At 49.6% G+C, this 18,641-nt stretch overlaps 1 protein-coding gene across 1 annotated transcript; it reads right to left on the bottom strand.

The window, feature by feature from the left end:
* Window positions 1-65: 65 nt before the first annotated feature.
* Window positions 66-15,160, bottom strand: LOC131211656 (uncharacterized). The gene is made up of 5 exons (XM_058205231.1): window positions 15,041-15,160; window positions 14,693-14,955; window positions 3,821-4,656; window positions 3,207-3,739; window positions 66-978 (listed from the first exon to the last, which is right to left on the bottom strand). The coding sequence occupies exons 3-5, from the start codon at window positions 4,539-4,541 to the stop codon at window positions 349-351; spliced, it is 1,884 nt and encodes a 627-aa protein (XP_058061214.1). The 5' UTR covers window positions 4,542-4,656; window positions 14,693-14,955; window positions 15,041-15,160; the 3' UTR covers window positions 66-348.
* Between the last annotated feature and the right edge of the window lie 3,481 nt (window positions 15,161-18,641).

The following is an 18,641-nucleotide window of genomic DNA, read 5'->3' as shown; positions in this document are numbered from 1 at the left end:
TTGCCTCTCGTTTTCACACAATAGTTCATTGTTTTTTCTAAAACTATCAATTCTCATTTGTTAGGTTTTGCTCGGTTTTAGCTCTCTACAGCGTTCAAAAAATCTCATATCTCATGTTTAGTTCACTCTCGTAAAGTTCCTAAAGTATCTATTCTTAAAAGCAAAAACTATGAAACTAATGCATCAAAAATAAGCTCTCTCTCTCTCTCTCGCTCTCCCGGGCAAATGGCCGATGCGCCACGACCTCCGTTCGGTAGAATTAGAAGTAGACAAAAGGATAATGATCCTTGAATGGCACAGTAAAAAGAAAAACAACAAGATTACTCGGACAGCAACGCAAACCACGGTTCACAGGATAGCCGTTGCGGAAGTCGTGTTGGTGGCCGCCGCGCCGCTGATGGTTGATTGAGCGGCGGGAGTCGCCTTTTTTCGCCTGCCAGGCTGACTCGTTTCCTCAGCGTGCTGATTACTATCACCGTTGAGGGTTTCCTCGTCGCTCCGCAATTTTCTGGCCAGCTCTTTCTGACCTGTTCCGTTCCGGCTCGGCAAGGTCTCAGCTAGCGCCATCTGTTGGGGCGTTCCGCGGTTACTTCGCGCAGCGCTTTCACTATCCTCCGCCAGGTGCCGCCCCGCTTTAGAGTTCCGGCGTTTTCCGAAAGAGCGACCTTTCGATGCACCCCGGTGCATTTCCTGCAGACTTTCGAGCTCACTGATCCAGCTCAGTGGTTTCGCTTTCGATTCCGGGGCGCCAGCAACACCCACCGGTGCCACCACTGCCGGCAGTCCGGACGAAATGCGGCCCGAAGACGAGGATACCCCACCTTTGCTGCTGCTGCTGGACGAGTCCTTCGGGGACTGGGAGGCGGCAGGCGAAGGACTCGCGGCCACATCCCCCGCCGCCGCACTAGCAGTGACCGCTCCACCGCCACTGTCCTGTTTTTTCCACTTGGTTCGCCGGTTTTGAAACCATATTTTAACCTGCAAAAATTCAAACAAATTTGTCTCCCATCAATTATCGCTCGCGCGGACGGAAATGGGGCAGAAAAGAGCATGGGTGAAAAATAATGGCTTATGTCTGAGACCGCCATCACCGCAGAGAATCAAAATCCGGCATGCCACACACACACATACACACAGAGACCCTTCGAACCCGTAGAAAAACCCACAAATTTATCACCAACTCACGCCGCCCCAAATCGGTTCCCTTCGGAGAAGGAGAGGATACAGATTAATTATCTCACAACTCGCCGGTGATCGTTCATCTCGTCGGAGCACACACCCCGATCCCCGAAACGGACGGACGGGGATCGAGCGGGATTAGAGAAAATATTATTGTCAAAAATCGTCGCTCTAAGGCGCGCGGACACAAATGAGCTACGGCGCGTTCTCTGCGCCCCTTCGAACGGTTCCTCACCCGAATGATGGATTGTACTAAAAATAACACATTACGCGCGCGTTTCAAATTTTCTTTTTATAACTGTCGCCACCGTTTTATGATTGTTGAAACGATGCCCCCCGCCCCGCCCGGGCGCAGGCATTAAGGCGGAGGAGTTCGAGAACCGAAGAGCGATGCCGATCGATCGATGAGCGCGCGCGCGTAGCCCGGTAGTGAACATAAAATAAACATTTTTAATGCTCTTCACACACCCATTGACGGCTCGTTTTGCGGACTCGATTGGGATGCGTTGGACATGCTTAAGCCTCCAAAATACCACATTAAACCAAATGTCCAGCTTTCGACAAGCAAATGGCGACGATCGTGCACTCGATCGCAGAGAAACGGCCACACCCGGTCTTCCCCGGTAACGAGCTCAATCATCTCGGGATCTCGGATGATCCTCGGAATGAGAGAATGAATGCGTCTTTTGGCCACCGCACCGCCGTTTGTCTCGCTTTGCAGCACGCGCACACGCCTCGACGACACATCATAAATGGATTTAAGTGTCGTTTCATGTTCGCCGCTTCGACTAACCGAGCGACGGCTAATGGGGGGGTCCGCTACCGTCGACAAGAAACACTTTTTAACGGGAACACACTCACAGGGGACCGAAGTGGACCCCCTATTAAAGGAACGCACGCCCGGCTCTCTCTCTCTCTCTGTCTCCCTGGGAGGACGTGCCAACCGGATGGTATTTAGTAGGTAAAGTTGTCAATCAGTTTTACGGGAGAGAAAATAAATAAATACAACAAATTAAGGCTCGGCGAGCGGATGGCCGCAGAATGTGCTGCTGTGGGGCGAAGTGCTATCGCGGCTAATGAAGCAGGATTTACGGAAGAGCCAAACCAAACACGGGTCGCCGCGTGCTGCTGCTGGCGCACTGGGGGCCGGGCCAGAAATATCTTCCGCACGCCCAGACCGTGATCCGAGAAAAAGCGTATGACGCAGTTTAATGGGCCGAGCATCGATAACCAACGCCGCCGCTACGCTCCGTGGAAAGTTTATTAGCCATCGGTAATAACTGCCACCAAGCGGGCGGGTGTTAACGAGCGGGGAGGTCCGCGCTTCGCCGCGACTCTCTCCGCGTGACCCGAGGGCGGAAGTTATTAAACAAAATATCTGTCTTCATTCAGGCGATTCATTACCGTTTAGCTGTCAAAAAATAGAAAATAAATTCTAAACACTCTCTCGCTTTGTGGGAATCGGCGCATAAGCGCGATATGATCCATGGCCAATGGATGAGTTAAAACACTAATTGGAACCAGTAAATTGGGTGCTCTGAAATTGTGGCGGGATCATAAACAACCGACAGTAATCTTTTGAGTCAGAAACTGCATTGGTTTGTTGGATACTTTAGGACAAAGCTCAACCATGTACTTCTTCTGTTGTCATTGTGCCATTGGCACGCATCAGCGATTAGCAGTATTTTCAGTGTTTTGGAGATCGTTGTACAGCTTTTGATGAGCTAAAGTATTGGACTACATAACTCGGAACACAATCCATTGGATGTTTTCCATAGATTTCGGCTCTAAACGGTATGGTTTGACCTGGCTTGTGTGCTCAGGGACATTTCATGTCCTTCCAAATGCTGATGACTCGTGAGCTCGTGGTGAGACGATCGAGACCGTTACAACAGCGACTTGTACCTGCCAGTATACAACAGTCGTACTATCAGGCAGCGTCTACGCCTCGTCAGGCTCCGGTGGGCTAGTCATGTCATGAGAATCCAGCCAGAAAACTGATCGAACTCGTTCGGATTGAAACTCACCTGTGTTTCCGTTACATTCAGCAGCTTGGCCATCTCCGTCCGCTCGTTGGACGACAGATATTTCTTCACCTCAAACTGCTTCTCAAGCTCAAATATTTGCCGCCCGGTGAAGGTAGTACGAGCTTTCTTCTTGCGCCGATGATGGCCACCGCCGCCGCTGGTCAGCTCGTGTTCTGGGTCTTCTTCCCCTTCCTCCGTTTGGGAGACCCTACGGGTTGTCGTCGTCACAGCGCTGCTAATACTCTCCGCAGTACCGGCGATCCCTTTTGGTGGTGAAAAAAGCGACGAAATGACGGCCGCCGTTGCCGTGACGCTCTGCGAGACCCCGGGAGCACCGTTAGCAGCAAAGCGTCCATCGATGGAGGAATCGTTCGACATGCAAATGTCCGACTCGGCGTCGCTCGATTGGGGTGCAGCAGGTGGTAGTGGGACACTTCGTTGACGTTGCAGCGAAAGACGCGCCGAAGGCTGAGCATTACTGTGTGACGCTGGCCGCCGCCGGGAGGGAGACCGCGTCGATTCTTGCGTGGAGTCTGCAATCATGGTTTGAAAGAAAAATATGTGTTTCATTCAATTGTAAACCCACTGGACTTTGGTGTTATCACCGATCTTACCTTCCTCGGAGGGAGTGTGCCTTCGCGTTCTCCCAGGACCCGGTAGGTCCGAACCCTGTACCGACAGCCGACGTGTCGGCGTGGATTTGGATATGCAAAGATTCAAAGGCTCATCTCCGGCTGGGCTGGGCGAACGCAAACCATCATCTTCATCGTCCTCATCGTCGTCCTGATCGACGGTAATGTCATCCTCCTCGTCCGCCGGATGATGCCCATCATCCTCCGGCGCTCGGTTCCAGAAGAATGACTCATTCGGTCGTTCCCTGTGGATACTTGCGGGGCTACGACTCTGCGCTCTAGGTGATCTCTCGGGTTGTTCGCCGGTCAACGCCACCAACGGTTTCGTCTTGCCGGAGCAACCCTTCCAACCGAGAATGTCCATTATGGAGTGCGGCGTTGGGGGCTGCTTCGGTGGGTAGGCGTACACGTGCGCGTGCCACTGGTCTTTCTTGCGTGACTCAATCGATTCGGTGTTACGATCCGATGCGATCAGCGTGTCGTCGGTTGTCGCACTTGGGACCACTTTTTCGGTTTCCACCACCAGCTCCATCGGTTCCGGGGCGCGTTGCTGGTGCACGGGGCTCGATCGTTCGTCACTGTTGCTTGGCGCCTCATCGTTGCCCTGTTGGTCCTTCGCGTTGTTGTGCGGCGAATGGTGATCGTCCGGTACGTTGCTGTGGTAGAGATTTTTTACCTCCAGCACTTCCTCCGCCTGGGTCATTCTGTGTGACACTGTGGCACCGATCGTCGCTTCGTGTAGCACAGCACGATCCTGCACCCGACGGCGTGCGGCACTTCGTTGACCGCCAGTCCACAAGGTTTGCGTTTGTTTTAATCTGAATAAAAGAATGGAAAAACAGCATGTAATGTGAATTTTCTGTTTGAAGGGCCTTTCAAAGATGTTGAATGTTAGTTTGAGATGTTAAGACCGAAACTAGAAACTCAGTCTCATTTGACATTTGATTTAAATAATGAATTATAGTAACGTATACGTGGTGCGCTCAAAAAGTCCCGACAATTTTGTATTTACTACGTATGTTTCAATTTTCAAATTCGGCGTTAGGTTGCTACTTATGTCACTCACTTATGATGAAACTTTCGGCCATTTTGTTTTTACTGTGCGCGTGTCTTGGCCCATCGGCGATTTTTGTCTATTTCGAAAAATTGATGGCAAAGAATTTGAATCAAATTTTGTGTAAAAAACGAAATTAAAAGCTCGGACGAAGTAGAAATGTTGACTGTAGCTTATGGCGATGCCATTAAGACCAAAAGCAGCGCTTATCAATGGTTCAAACTATTTTCAGAGGTCCTAGAAGATGTGAACGTCGAAAACCCAAGTTTGGTCGAATGTAAACAGTTTAGCTTACAGTTTTCTTCGATTGCAGGGTCGTGGTGCATCATGAGTTGTTGCCAAAGGATAGAACAGTCAGTAACGAATATTTTCTGATAGCTATGCACAATTTGCCCGAAGCAATCCGTCACAAACGCCCGGATTTGTGCGAAACCCGAAATTGGCTGTCGCACTCCTGCATCGTGGTTTCTGCTCGAATTTTTTACCAAAACAACACACTGATGCTGCCAAAGCTATTCTCTAGATCTGGCCCCCTGTGACTTTTTCTTATTCCGGAAACTGAAGGAGGCCATGAAAGGACGACGCTACGATGCGATTTAGGTGATAAAGACGGCATCGCCGATGAGCAAATCTTGTCCAAGCAAAACAGCTGTCAAAAATTGACCGATTACTCAAAATAGCCGAACTTTTCACCATCAGTCTGACCTGACATGTCGAAAATGTAGCAACCTAACGCCACAAAAAAATCGAAAATAGGATATACGTACCCCGCGTAAATACAAAATTGTGAGAACTTTTTGAACGCCCCTCGTATGGTGAATAAACAAGGTGATCCATCAAATATTTGGATTTAAATCAATCGATTACCGCACTTTTAAAAAGGTAAAACTTCATTCAGGAAATTTACGAAATGGGACGATATACGCTTACAGAAAATTGGAAAATTGAAAAACTGGTGAGAGTGTTCAACTCAAACTGTACGAAATTTGTAAAGATCATTTCCATCTCGTTGTTAATAAGCAGAATTGTTGTATTTGGGGCTTGGAAAACCCACACGTCCTGCAGGAAAAGCCAATGCACGCAGTGACTGTTTTTGCACGTATTTTGACCTGGCGGCATAATTTTCATCGAAAATGAAGAAGAAACCGTTACGGTAGCAGGTACCTTCTGCGCATATTATTCGAAGGAGACTACACGTGATAAAACCTGGTAACGTTGCGGAAAACTTTGACAATTTGAAGACAATTGCATTTTGCTATCATCGTTCTGGGAATTAGAATTCTCTTGAGTAATGAATCGTAGCTAAGGTTCGATTACAGTCATGAAGAGGTGAACATTTATCTTACAAGCGTGCCAAACCACTAACTGGCAAGTTAATCAACGTTTTGGGTCACAGTATTTCGAAAATCTACCACAACTTGTAATGTAATAGTACCAATTGGGACAGTATCGGCATTAGTGGACCTTGGAGTACATGAGAAGATCTCGCGTTATTTAACAGAATTAGTTCGATTGATGAAAACACCATCTAGTAAAAAACTTTCTTTCCTTCTTCTTTCTTTACATCTTCATCCATTTCTTTTTTCTCCACAACATAAACATGGCCATAAATACCGGTCCGTTCTTCTAAGATTAAAACAAAACAAATAAACATGGCGGAAGGAAAAAATCGTTCGCATGCTGCATTAAAACCTAGAAGAATACGATCACAATGATGCCAATAATCGTTCTACCTCCACTCAAATTCAAAGTTGATTTCCCCTAATTTCGTCTCAATTAATATTGCTTCAATTCACTGAAACGGTGAGAAACCGACATAGTTCAAAACAGGGGAGTAATAAGTACGAGGGCGATTCAAATATAAACGGTAATTTTGCCAGTGTACTCAGCAAGCACTTCTGAGCTGGGTGATGGAGTGGGGGATTTAAGTTCAATGTGTTAGGAAGGGGAAGCCAGCTCGGTGAGGCGCGCCGGTCTGTTTTGTCCTCAGTACAGCCATGAGTGAGCAAGAGGTTCATGTGTCCGTTGCACAGCTTATTATTATTAAGTTTTTAACTTACGAAGGTGTTAAACCATCGGAGATTTTAACTCGTTTGAAGGCACAGTTTGGGGACGCAACACTGTCCCAAAACCGAGTATTCACTTGGGCCAGAGAATTTAAGAGTGGGCGTGAAAGTGTACAAAACGAAAGCCATGATCGGCGCCCAAGATCAACCGAAAATCAGAAGCAGGTCAGGTTGGAGATCAGTGAGAGACTTCTGCATCGATTCCGGCAAGAAGAAGAAGACTTTTTGAGGCGCATAGTCACTTGTGATGAAACATGGGTCCATCATTACACCCCAGAATCGAAAATGGCGAGTAAGGAGTGGCGGAGAAAAGATAAAGAAAAAGAACCGCGTGCGCAATTGGTTGATGACGCGCCCCCAAACTTTTTATCAACAAGGAATGTTCAAGCTTCCAAATCGTTGGCAGAAGTGTGTAGAACTTCAAGGAGACTATATAGAAAAAAATGAAGGTTTTACTTGTTCATAATATTACTTAATAAATTTATAAAAAAAAATTACCGTTTATATTTGAATCACCCTCGTATTATTAACTCACTTAACATTAACGGGTGTTTTTTTGTTACAGAATACATGCAATTATTGAGCCTTATTAAAAGCATGTCCACATAAACAACCAATAATCCTGCAAAGGAAGCGTTCGGTATAAGATATAAGTTCGATACTCGTTAAACGACCGCGAGGTAACTGTCCTGATGAGTACGTTATGAAATCAGAGAAATTTGAATGACAAATTAAGGTACCTCGACTGGCACTCACATTGCCCTGAGTAAAGGTCGACAAAGCCAGCGGTCTGCAAGCGAAATATTGATTCCATTTCTCGTCAAAAAGCCGCACTTGCGCTGGTTTTGTTGCGCGAAACATTGTAATGCACGGTCAGTGTGATTGATGGGGAGGGATAAAGTATTGGCCACGTTAATTGCTCGTAAAGTATTTATCCAGCTGGTGATTAAATTTCATTATCATATTAAACCTTAATTCAATCATGTGCGGAGCATACGAACGCATCCATAGGTGAGCTTCATCCCGTTTCATTTCATTATTCTTTTAATGGCTTTATTTACAAGCCGACTCCCTATTTATCCAGTGTCCCTTGCTGCTGGCAAAGGGCTCGCAAGTACTAACTAATGGAAACATCATTTTACTGTGAAACTATCAATCGGCGTGAGTGGTTTCGAGGTTTTTCACAATCGTTCAATTACGCAGAGCGCAAGAAAAACAGTTGATTACTTTAAACAAACCGAGCTGCGAATTTGATTTTCTTGCATCCGCCCCTTGAATAATTCTGCACCATCAGTATCAGGGTGTCCGGGTTTATTAGATGTTTTCAGCAGCTTGAGAGCTTGACAACAGAAAGGTGAAACCCACGCCGCGGGAAAGCAGGAGGAAACGGACCGGGTCGGGGCCTCCCCGTGCGTCGTCGGTGGCGGCCGCGCACTCTATTAATATATACATTTTTTATGTGACACCGAAATTTGACAAGGAAGTCACCATCAGCTTGAAATATGCTCCATCTGCTTTAACTCTTCTCATCATCATCATCATCGGCCGGGCGGCCCCGGTTAATAAATCAGTTCAGTCGGAAGGTTGTTTGGTGTTTCAGTTTCTTCAGTCGCTTTCGGATGCCCCAAAAACATTGAGCCCGTCAAAGAGCTAGACGAATATATGCGCCATATATTATCGCGCTTGTAGAACATTTCAAAAACACAGACTCTCCTTCAGCAACAGTGGGAGAAACGGGACGTGTGTTCCTTCCTTCCGGTGCGCGTCGATCAAAGTTTTCCGCTTCACGACATGGCCTCTTGCTTTCTTTCCCTCGTTATCGTACCCAAAAATGATGCACTCCAAACCCACCGAAGGCAGACTGTTGAGGGAATCTTCCGTTACGGATAAAAATTGAACCACTTGTTTGGTGAGAAAACATCGAATTACGCCAACCGACGTCGTCGTCGCTGCGACGAGCAGTTAATGATTCCCTCGACCTTTCCGGAGGAAACTCCGGAGTAAAGTGCAACCGGAAGTGTTGTTGTTTTCGACCTTTCCCCCCTGCGCTCTCACCACTGCGCGCCGAGAGGGACTCGAGTATCAATTTGGCTCGTGCCCCGCCGTGCGGATCGATAATTTACTCGCATTAATTTCTTTGTGCGAAAAGCCCTTTCCGTGTTTTGTCCAGCAAACCGTCCTTGCCCGGGAATGATGATGTTCTGCCAAAACGGGAAGGGAATGGATGGCGCACAATGGCCAGGGGAATAGGGGGGAAGCGAACTTAAATCTGCTTCACTAACACTCGACCACCCGGTCCGACCCGACCCGGACAGACCCGGCAGGACCCGGCAGAAACAGCACACTCCGGACCGGAGGCGCTTATCGTGCAAATGCAAAATTTATTCAATTATTAATAAACAACGATGGGCCGCAACCGGGGCCGAGGCAGCCGACGACGGGGCAGTCAACATGGGACACAGACACACACACACACACGGAGACACGGCGGTATGCGACACCGCCGCCGCCGCCGCCGCCGCCGCCGCCGCCGCCGCCCCCGCTGCGTTTTGCTGCGAAATTGTTGATGAACTGGCTTGGCTGGATGTGATGTGTGGACCGATGCGTTTAACGGGAGCCGACACGATGTTGCCGATGATGGCCACGATGATACATCATCATCAGCATGGTGTGGCGTGCTTCATATGCTGCGCGATCAACGGGCGCGTGGGAGATGGGTGGCGCGCGCGCGTGTGTCGTGTCCCGGCTCGTATCGATTTAATTGTCCTATGTATCTTTTATTCAAACTCCATATCTCTCGCCACGACGATAGTGTGCTCCCCATCTTCTCCCGGACGAAGCGTCGGCATCGTCATCATCAGCAGCAGCAGCGCCATCGCTCGTCGTCACCAGCCCATAATCGTCAATAACAATTTCATTAAGCCTCCGGGAAGCCAATAAGCATCCAGGGGTCGGGAGCAAGGAGCGACGGATGCCGGCGGGCACCGGGGGGATGCCGACGAAGCACTCGCGCAAAGGTTGTTTCTGATTTCTCTGAGGGCAGTAAAAGTTTTCCCCCGGTTCCCTTCGGCCCCGCGACACCACAATCGTCCGAAACCTTCGGGAGTCTGTACTTCAGTGTCTTCAGTGGCACACAGTGCTAACCCGATCGACCAATCATCGAACCAGAGCTCCAGAACAGGAGTAGGACAGAATTTTGGGCTTCTTTTGTGGTCCCCAAAGATCCTGGCAACAGCGATATTCGTGGAGATCAATGAAAGGAGTACAGCAAATACTAATTTTACATAAAATTTCATAAAAAAGATAACTTTACCTAACGCCTGAAAATGTCCTAGCCGTTTTCATGGCTACAATGATTGCTATGCCTTGACGAGGATGCTCTACAATTGAAAGTAGCGCGACTTGACACGCCACCACGGCCTGCTGTAATCTAATTTTCGCAATCTCCAAATCGCGACTTTCTAATGTTCTCGATTATTGATATCGTTCCCGACATCTGCTGGACGCGTTTAACAGTGCGCACCCAGACAGCATGGCTACTAAACGAAAGCGCGCATCACCAGCAGCTTCTTTCGGGCACAAATCTCTGGAATCTGATGATCCGATGCCGCGGAAAATGTAAACATCTGCTTAACACATTACCAACTGCAAGCAAGCGACTATGGGCGACAGGAAAAAGTAAAAATCGTGGCCAAAAAATGATCAATCTACAACCCCGAAAAAACCAAGATTCGACTGTATCCACAACAACAACGATGGCACAGCCTTGCGATGGTCTGGGCTCCTCCGCAGTTAGTCGATTGGAAGTTGCACACTCTGGGCCATTGTGGCCAGAAACAACAGCTGGGAACACGGAGAACGGGTTCAGGCGCCCGGGAAGGGTGAGCCGGCCCGATCGAAATAACGACTACATTATTGAGACCACACATGAACGAGAGAGAAAGAGAGAGCCAGAGAGCGAGCGAGCGAGCAGATATGTTCTGTGGAACGTTTCGATTGCGTTTTTGAAATACCACAATATGTGCCGGACCACTCCAATGATGATGATGATGATGAGACGATATGCTGCTCCGTCCGCTGCTGTCTCTTGCTGTGGGCCGTTTGAGTCATCCTCACGAGCGCTGAGTGTATGTGTGTACGGAGCGCAGCATCAGAAATTATTCGGATGATTCGTCCTATACCAGGCGCGCGCGTATGTGTGCATGTTTGCCAGAAATGAGTCAATTACCATTTAACATCGGCGCACCCTATGATGTTAATTGATGGCTTGTGAAGTATCTTCTCTGCGTCCGTGCCGCCACCTCGCTTCCTCTACCCCGGGGGCCGGCCGACCCGGTGGACAATATCCGGAAGCACGGTACATCGTTTACGCGCTACACGGCTCAGCGACTCTCGGCGCCCGGCGGAGATCAGTGGCAGCAAGTGGCAACAATCGAAGTATGCGGCGGAGGCTCTCTCTCTCTCTCTCTCGCTCTCCGCATGCTCTCTTCTTGCCGTAGCAATCTACGACAAGTCAGTAAATATAGCTGCAATCACAGACGCGCACGCAGCATTCACATCGGCGAAGAAGGAGGAGGGCTGGGCGGCGGCGGTGGGGCACACACATAATGGTGCCGCTGGACCATTTGCTTGCAACGACACACACAATCGCACACGGCAATCAACGGTGTGTATGCTCTTCTGGGCAGGCGAATTGATAGGTGACTCTACGCTAATAAGGCAATGCGCGTTCGGAAACGTTATTAGATCTTTCCGAGTAAACGTTCTCACCGGAATTGCGTCTCGATAATCGGATTCGCAGTAACAATTTAGTAACAACGGCAAACAGGGAAGTGGTTTACGCAGAAAGATAGCATATCGAGCCGTTCCTTACTGAGTGGCGCTGGGTATGTTGGGAGTTACTTGACGAAATACTGTTGGGGGAGAAACATTAGCGGAAATTTTCTTTGAACACAAAAACTCATTTCAACTCCCTCCCAAAGTAGTTCCCCCCGGATGCCATAAACCGGTGAATGTGATGCAAAAATATTTTTTTGCACTAATCGAAATTTCACTTTTCTGGAGCGCAGCAAACGGTCGCCCAAACTGGATTCCACTGATCCTTTCCATAAGGTCAGCAAGATCGCGGTCTGACAATCGACGTGTAATTCATCACTTGATGCTGATGGTCGTCCTGATCCCGTCTTTAACGCTTTCGAGGTCCTCTTGGAACATTTTGAATCACTCATAAACTATTGTTTTCGATAGAGTTTGCTCACCTTCTGCAAGTTTTGCAACCTTTTTGGTAGCATAAAATTCATTCCACAGACAAAACTTAATGGAACTGCGCGTTGTTGAACAGTTTCTGGCATTACGGAAAACGTAAAATTCACTAACTAGTATTTCGACGCATAATTTGACACAAGTTTTGGTGATGATGTCCGTATCGGAATCAGAAACAAGTTCCAAATGAAATTTCTCCTTACTTTTTGGCCACAGTGTTACCTCTTTGAAAACCAACAAACAAATAAACAAAATTGGTGGCTCACAGGATGGCTTTGCCGGTCCAGCTTGAGGTGCAAAATTTGGCAACGAATTATATATTATAATCGCCGGTGAGTTCAAAACCATCCAAGGATGTGTTGGCGTTGTCAAGGAAGCTGACTGTAAATGACGTGATGGACGAACATCTGCACCGATAATTAAATGCTTTAAGATAAACTGAGAAAACGGCCGAGCTCGCAGTATCATGTGTTTCGCCGCGGTCATTGACATGCAATTCGCCTGTCACACATAAGAGATTATGCACCGGGAAAAGGGAACATATCAATCCGGGCGGCCCAGATGCGACCCTATCACCACCGGGGGCCACCAGTGTTGTGTGCGCGCTGCTGCTGGCGGCCAATAATATTCGATGATAAATCATACCACCGAATAAGAGGTACCCCATTAATAGCTGTGCCGCAGGAGGGCATCACGCGCGCGCGTGTCCATGTGTGCGTGAGCGAGACGAGGGCGAGGAAAGAGGAGCGAGGCCCGGCCAGAGGAGGGTGGTGGCAACATGAATCAATGACGACGCGGTGCGGTGTGATGGTCGATTGGAATAAAACGTTAAATGTGCATTAAAGACCATTTGGCTAATTGTTTTAGCAAGCATAATACGCACAGACACACAGAGCCATGCGAAGTTAATTAGCGGCGCCCGATGGCGGCCACAGATTGCTGCTGGTGGGTCCCGCACCGTGCAGGAGCAAACCAGCTTTTAAATTACGAACATTCGGCCATCGGACGATTGGCTTCGGACTGGATGCGTAAATTAAAAAGTACGCCAGTCTCTCGTCTGAAAACTATGTTCCTCATAATGTTGAACCGAGGGTTTTGTTGGAAAATTTGGTCGCCCTTTTTATAGCCGACGGCTAATAAAACACGCCATTAATTGATTGCGACCCGGTTACACAAGGGGACATACTTCGGCCCATATGCCAAGGTTCTGCGAACGTCAATAACGGGGCAGCGCGATCCTTGGAAATGCTGGCGCAAACTGCACACACCATTATGCCGCTCGGTGCTGCTGCCGACATTTTTCGGAGCCGCGCCGGGCCGAGCGGGATAAAATCGTCCTCATCATAAATGTTCGTCTGCAGCATCTTCACCGCACCCGGAGTCCCGCTTGCGAGGCCGCTTGCGCCACGGTCGACAGTTGCCCGCGTTATTAGGTTGGGCAAAATTGTGTAGATTTATCATTTAAGTGGTGTCTTGTTTTGCTGCCTCTCCGCCGCCACCGTCGTCGTCTCGTCCGCGGTCGTCGTCGTCGTTTGCGCGCGTCAGTCTCGTCGCCGCGCTTCGAATTGTGCGCCTTCAAGTGACGTACGAGCGTACGCCGCCGCCGAGTTAAACGACACACTCGGCGGCCCGATGGCACTCCAACTCAACGACGACGACTACGCTCGACACACTCCCTAATTTATCCTAATTCCATCCCCTCTCTGTCCTGTCACCGTTACCGGGGTGTGTGTTGCTAGGAAGGCAGCATCGAATGGATCCCCGACCGACCGGAGGATATGCGTTTTTCTTCGGTTCTTCGGTTGTTGTTTCCCTCGCAAACGGCCCAGCATCATCATCACCATCGCCTCCTCGGCTGGGCAATCTCCCCCGAACGGCATATCTTTCCCCTCCTTCACCCGCTCCCGCCCGCCACACACACGTGGGCAGGCAGCGCAAGAGTACTGCGCGCGCGGGGCCTTCTCTCGCGTGTAGCAGTCTATTTAACTGTAATTAACATTTGCGTTCGCTTCATGACTTTTTCGCTTCAACATTCAATTTTCTGTGACGAACGCGAGCGCGATGTTTTTCCCGTCCCCATCCCCGTCTCCCTCTCTCCCTATCTAGCTCTCTCACTCTGCCAAACCAAATTGCACGCTGGGATCTCGGAAGGTCCCGTGCACTTAAGCACTTAGTCACTCCCCGGTGTCCTGTGGCTCTTCGTTTCATATTAATTAAAACCCAAACAGTGCACAGCTGGCAAAAAACGAAGGCTAAAAACTGCATTCCTTTACACTCTGCCTCTGTAATGATTGTCGATAGTTGAGCCGAAAGTGGCACCTGTACGACGGCGCAACGGGACGCGGCGCTGCGACGGGCTATTTCTAGTTCTACACTTCTAGTGACCCAGAGTCGAGGAGGAGCGCGCAAACGCGATCCGCGCACTGGCCGATCCGATGGACATTATGGTGGAATTCCCAGGCCACTACTTACTCGATTTAAAGGGCCGTTCCGTCAATTTATTCCCGACATGCTCGTCGCGTGGTGGCTTCGTTATTCCATTTGCCGGGGGAGGGTGTTGCACTTGTGCCGCGTGGCTCTGCCACCTACAACACCACCGAAGCCGAGGGGGAGGGTTTCGCGTCCCGTCCGTTTTCCAAAACAACACAAACTGTACACAATGTGTGGCGATTGGTCCTCGCGAGCGCACGCGGTAGCCGCCGGGATTGTTACATACGATGGGGCAACTATAATGACTGCAATAATAATCAATATGTACACCGATGTGTGAGCACGTCTCTCGCCCGCGCGCGCTCCACTTGCAGAAGAAGCTCAACGCACCATCGCCGCCGATTCAAATTGCTCAATAACTGTCACTCGCCCGAGTAGGTTTCAGATTCTCTCTCGTTGCTGGCCTGCTGCTGGAAACATTATATCCATCCTTTCTACCATCAATCTCCGCACATCCGCACGCTCCGTCTCGCTCGCACCCGAACCTCGGTTTCGCTCTCCCTCTCTGTTGAGCGTATCCTGCTCTCTATCTTATTCACTCGCACCAACACAGACACAGCGAATTCGTGCTTCACTCCTTTGGCTCGTTAATTCATTCATTCATCTTGCCACTTCCCCACAGTCGTGATGGAAACCATCTTCAAACCAGCGCCAGCCTCGATTACATTTACCTCACCGACCCAGAGTCAATCACTGGGGGGCTCCCGAACGCACTCACCACACACAGACACACAGACACACAGCTACGTGTGCAGTTCCGTGCTCTGCCACAACACCCGCAAACTATTTCCAACGGCATATGTAACGACACGCGATCACGTTGTGGGCATTATTATTCAATTTGGTCGCTGCGCTCTGCGTTACTCCCCGCGCAACGCAGGAGGGCGCGCGCGAACCCGAAGACGCGACTACGCGGAGTGTCTATTTTACTACAAATAGAGTGTGGAGATGTTACCGTTGTCACGTTGCCCGCCACCGAGATCTCAAGTGTGCATGTGTGTGCGTTCGCGCTTAATTCCAAGGAAGCGGTCGCCGGTCGTCACCTACTTCTTGACGGGCGGCCGGCTATCAAACCGCTCAAGGTGGTAATTGGCAGATAATGAGTGGGGCAGGCGCGGCACCGGTGGACGTAACAAAGTGTGTGCCCTACGCCCGATTGGTTGGCATTGGCTGGACTTGTGCGTAATCGAAATTTTCATGCGCAAAACACACGTGCACACGCCACACCACACACAACGCGCAATTTATTCGCACGTCGATGCCAACGATTTGTCAAAAGTGGCCGGCGCGGGGCCCGATGATGAGTCACGGCTTGGAAAGCGTCAACTCCTCCTTCCTCCTAATCACTCACATCCAGTGTGGGGGGTAGGGTGGTGCGCGGTAGCAATTAAAGCACCGACCGAGCGGACCTCCAAAAGTCCATCAAAGTGTGGTCCACTTACCGGTGTGTTCCGCGGATGCGCATAAATCGCACACAACACACGGGGTCGCGTGTGCGAATCGAAACACGGCGATAATGGAGCCCGAAAGAGAGACAGAGAGAGCGATGGTGGCCGACTGACCGAGCCAGCGAGCGGACGCAAACCAAATCCAGTAGTGCTGCAAAAGTCCGTCAACAATGATGACACACTATTCTCCAGCGCGGCACGCACAAACACACGGCACGTACGTATGTAAATATATCAACGTGCTTCGCGGGGTAACGAGGCGATCACCGGCCACACCGAAGGCGCCACACACTTGCGCCTACGTTGCACCAGAACTTGACCAGAAGGTGCGGTGCTTGTTGCTTTCACTGCGAGTGACGGAAGCGAACGCCGCAAAGCCAAATAATTAGTTGACAGCCAAGCCGCTGCGCCCCTATAATGGGCTTCTCGAGGGGCCGGGGGCCGGTACCGGGGCCGCAAGGGCTAATGGTGTGTTCTGCGAAACCCCGCACCACTCTGTCGCACGGGCGCGCTGCGGAATGTGCGAGCGAGAGGCGACGAGCAAACGTTTAAACAGATCGCTTAATTGATATAAACAGCGCTCGCCCTCGTAACGACGAACCCGGGAAAGAGAAGAGCGGAGAAAAGAAAAACACCGAAACACGCGGCGCGCGGCCACGGACGGAACGGAAGCGGCTATAACACACTAATAACGGTAATAATAATAACGATAACAATAATAATGACAGTGAGCCTCCTCACCGACCGAAAAGCCACGAACACGCGAAGAAGTAGAGCGAGAACTCCCGGAACGAGCCCCGGAGAGAGCAGAGCACCGGCGGCAGCAACAGAGCGACTATTAACAAAAACTCCGAATGTTAATTTACAACTGAACCATTTGTCTCAAATCAAACACATCATGAAGGAGGAGGAAGAGGAAGAGGGCAGTAAAGATAATCGACTCCCCGCGTCGTATATTATTACTGCGTTTCCTTTCTCGCTCTGCCTCGGTCTTGGTGCACGAGTGCGAGCGAGACGAACGGAGCGTGAAGCGGGACGACGCGTTGTAGCGCGAGAGCGAGTGAGCAAGTGCGCACACACACCAAGCAAGCGCCGCTCTAGGAGGAGGGGTGGAAGAGCCCCACCCCTCTCCGTACCCTGCCCGCAAGAGAAAGGCCGTGCTACGAGTGTGTGTAAACGGGAGCAGGAACGTGCGTGCGTGCGAGCGAGACAGCGAGTCGAAGAGCAACCATTTGACAGGAAAGCTATTAAACGGCGCGGGAGAAAGCAAGATAACATCATGTTTCGATCGATTCGTCGTGGAAAATTGGAAAAACGATTTTGATTTGAATGTCGCTCTCGCTGCACACTCATATGTATATAATTTCCGTCGTTTCCGTCTGCCTTCCTCGCTCCGTGCGTCTCGCTTTCTCTTTGGCCGGTGCCAACGCGCGCGCCTGTGCTGCAAGTGTATCTCTCCTACACTACCACAATGGAACACGGCAACACGCGGAGTGGGAGCATCGTTTTAAGACCGAAACTAGGACGAGGCGGAGACCGGCGGGGGGAACTGCGATTTAATTCCCACTTATTCGGTCTGATGTCTTCGCATCTTCGCATCGTTCGCCCGTTGATTGATGTACTCGACCGGCCGAGTATGTTTTATTAGCCAAAGATGAAGCCCGGATCGGCGGGGATGGATCGCGTCCCGGCCGCCCAGTTAAGGGGCAAATAATTTATTATCGCGGGCATGCGTTTTTTTCGGTGAACTCCTTTATCTATCCCCAAGGGCGAGGGCCGCCGGGGGACACTGATAAAGTGATAATTTGCTGCGCTTAAGTGGGGATCAAATCAACGCCAGTTTGCTGTTGATGTTCGGAAGTCGGAGTACACCAACACACGGAACGCATCAACCGCTTAATTAATTTGGTTACATAAACGCAACATAAATATAAATGGATGGACGGGAGTGTGTGCGGTGGTGGGTGTGCAGGGGAAGGCAGGGGGAAGCCTCAGTCAAAGGTCAATTATAATTGTAATGCTTCGTTTAGTTCGCACCAACATTTTGCTGCATTATCAAAGTTGATAAACTGTATTTTTTCGTAGTTTCTAATTCCCGATAGAAATGTACAAGCAATGCCAAACGTAAACATTTGATTAATGCTTATGAATGAAGGATCCATTAGCTTTCTAATGATGATGCAGGCACATACCCGTTGCAGAACTGTGCTTACTGAAAGTAATATAACTAAGTAAATAATTTCTCCCTTTTGGAAGTTGTTCCATGATCATCTTTTTCCCATAGTGCAAGGGTTTGACTTTGACACATACTGTTTTTGACGTTTCATGCTTCGAACGAACCAAATTTTATTGCATGACGATAAAGAGCCATATTTTCTTGCATGAGCAGACACGGGCACGCACACAATGCTTACAAAATGTTGGTTCAGCCGGTATTTTGTGTGCTTATCAAATCGCGAAATGGAAAGAATGATGTTGGATGT

The sequence above is a fragment of the Anopheles bellator genome, chromosome 1 (assembly GCF_943735745.2).
Source record: "Anopheles bellator chromosome 1, idAnoBellAS_SP24_06.2, whole genome shotgun sequence".
NCBI classification, from domain to species: domain Eukaryota; kingdom Metazoa; phylum Arthropoda; class Insecta; order Diptera; family Culicidae; genus Anopheles; species Anopheles bellator.
Note: the sequence above shows the minus strand (reverse complement) of the source record. Positions and strands in the feature narration are given on the sequence as shown.

Coding starts and splice junctions, on each gene's coding strand:
- LOC131211656 (XM_058205231.1), bottom strand. CDS start 4,541: ATGACCCAGGCGGAGGAAGTGCTGGAGGTAAAAAATCTCTACCACAGC. Junction 3,740..3,820: donor GCACACTCCCTCCGAGGAAG/GTAAGATCGGTG, acceptor CCATGATTGCAG/ACTCCACGCAAGAATCGACG. Junction 979..3,206: donor TGAATGTAACGGAAACACAG/GTGAGTTTCAAT, acceptor GAATTTTTGCAG/GTTAAAATATGGTTTCAAAA.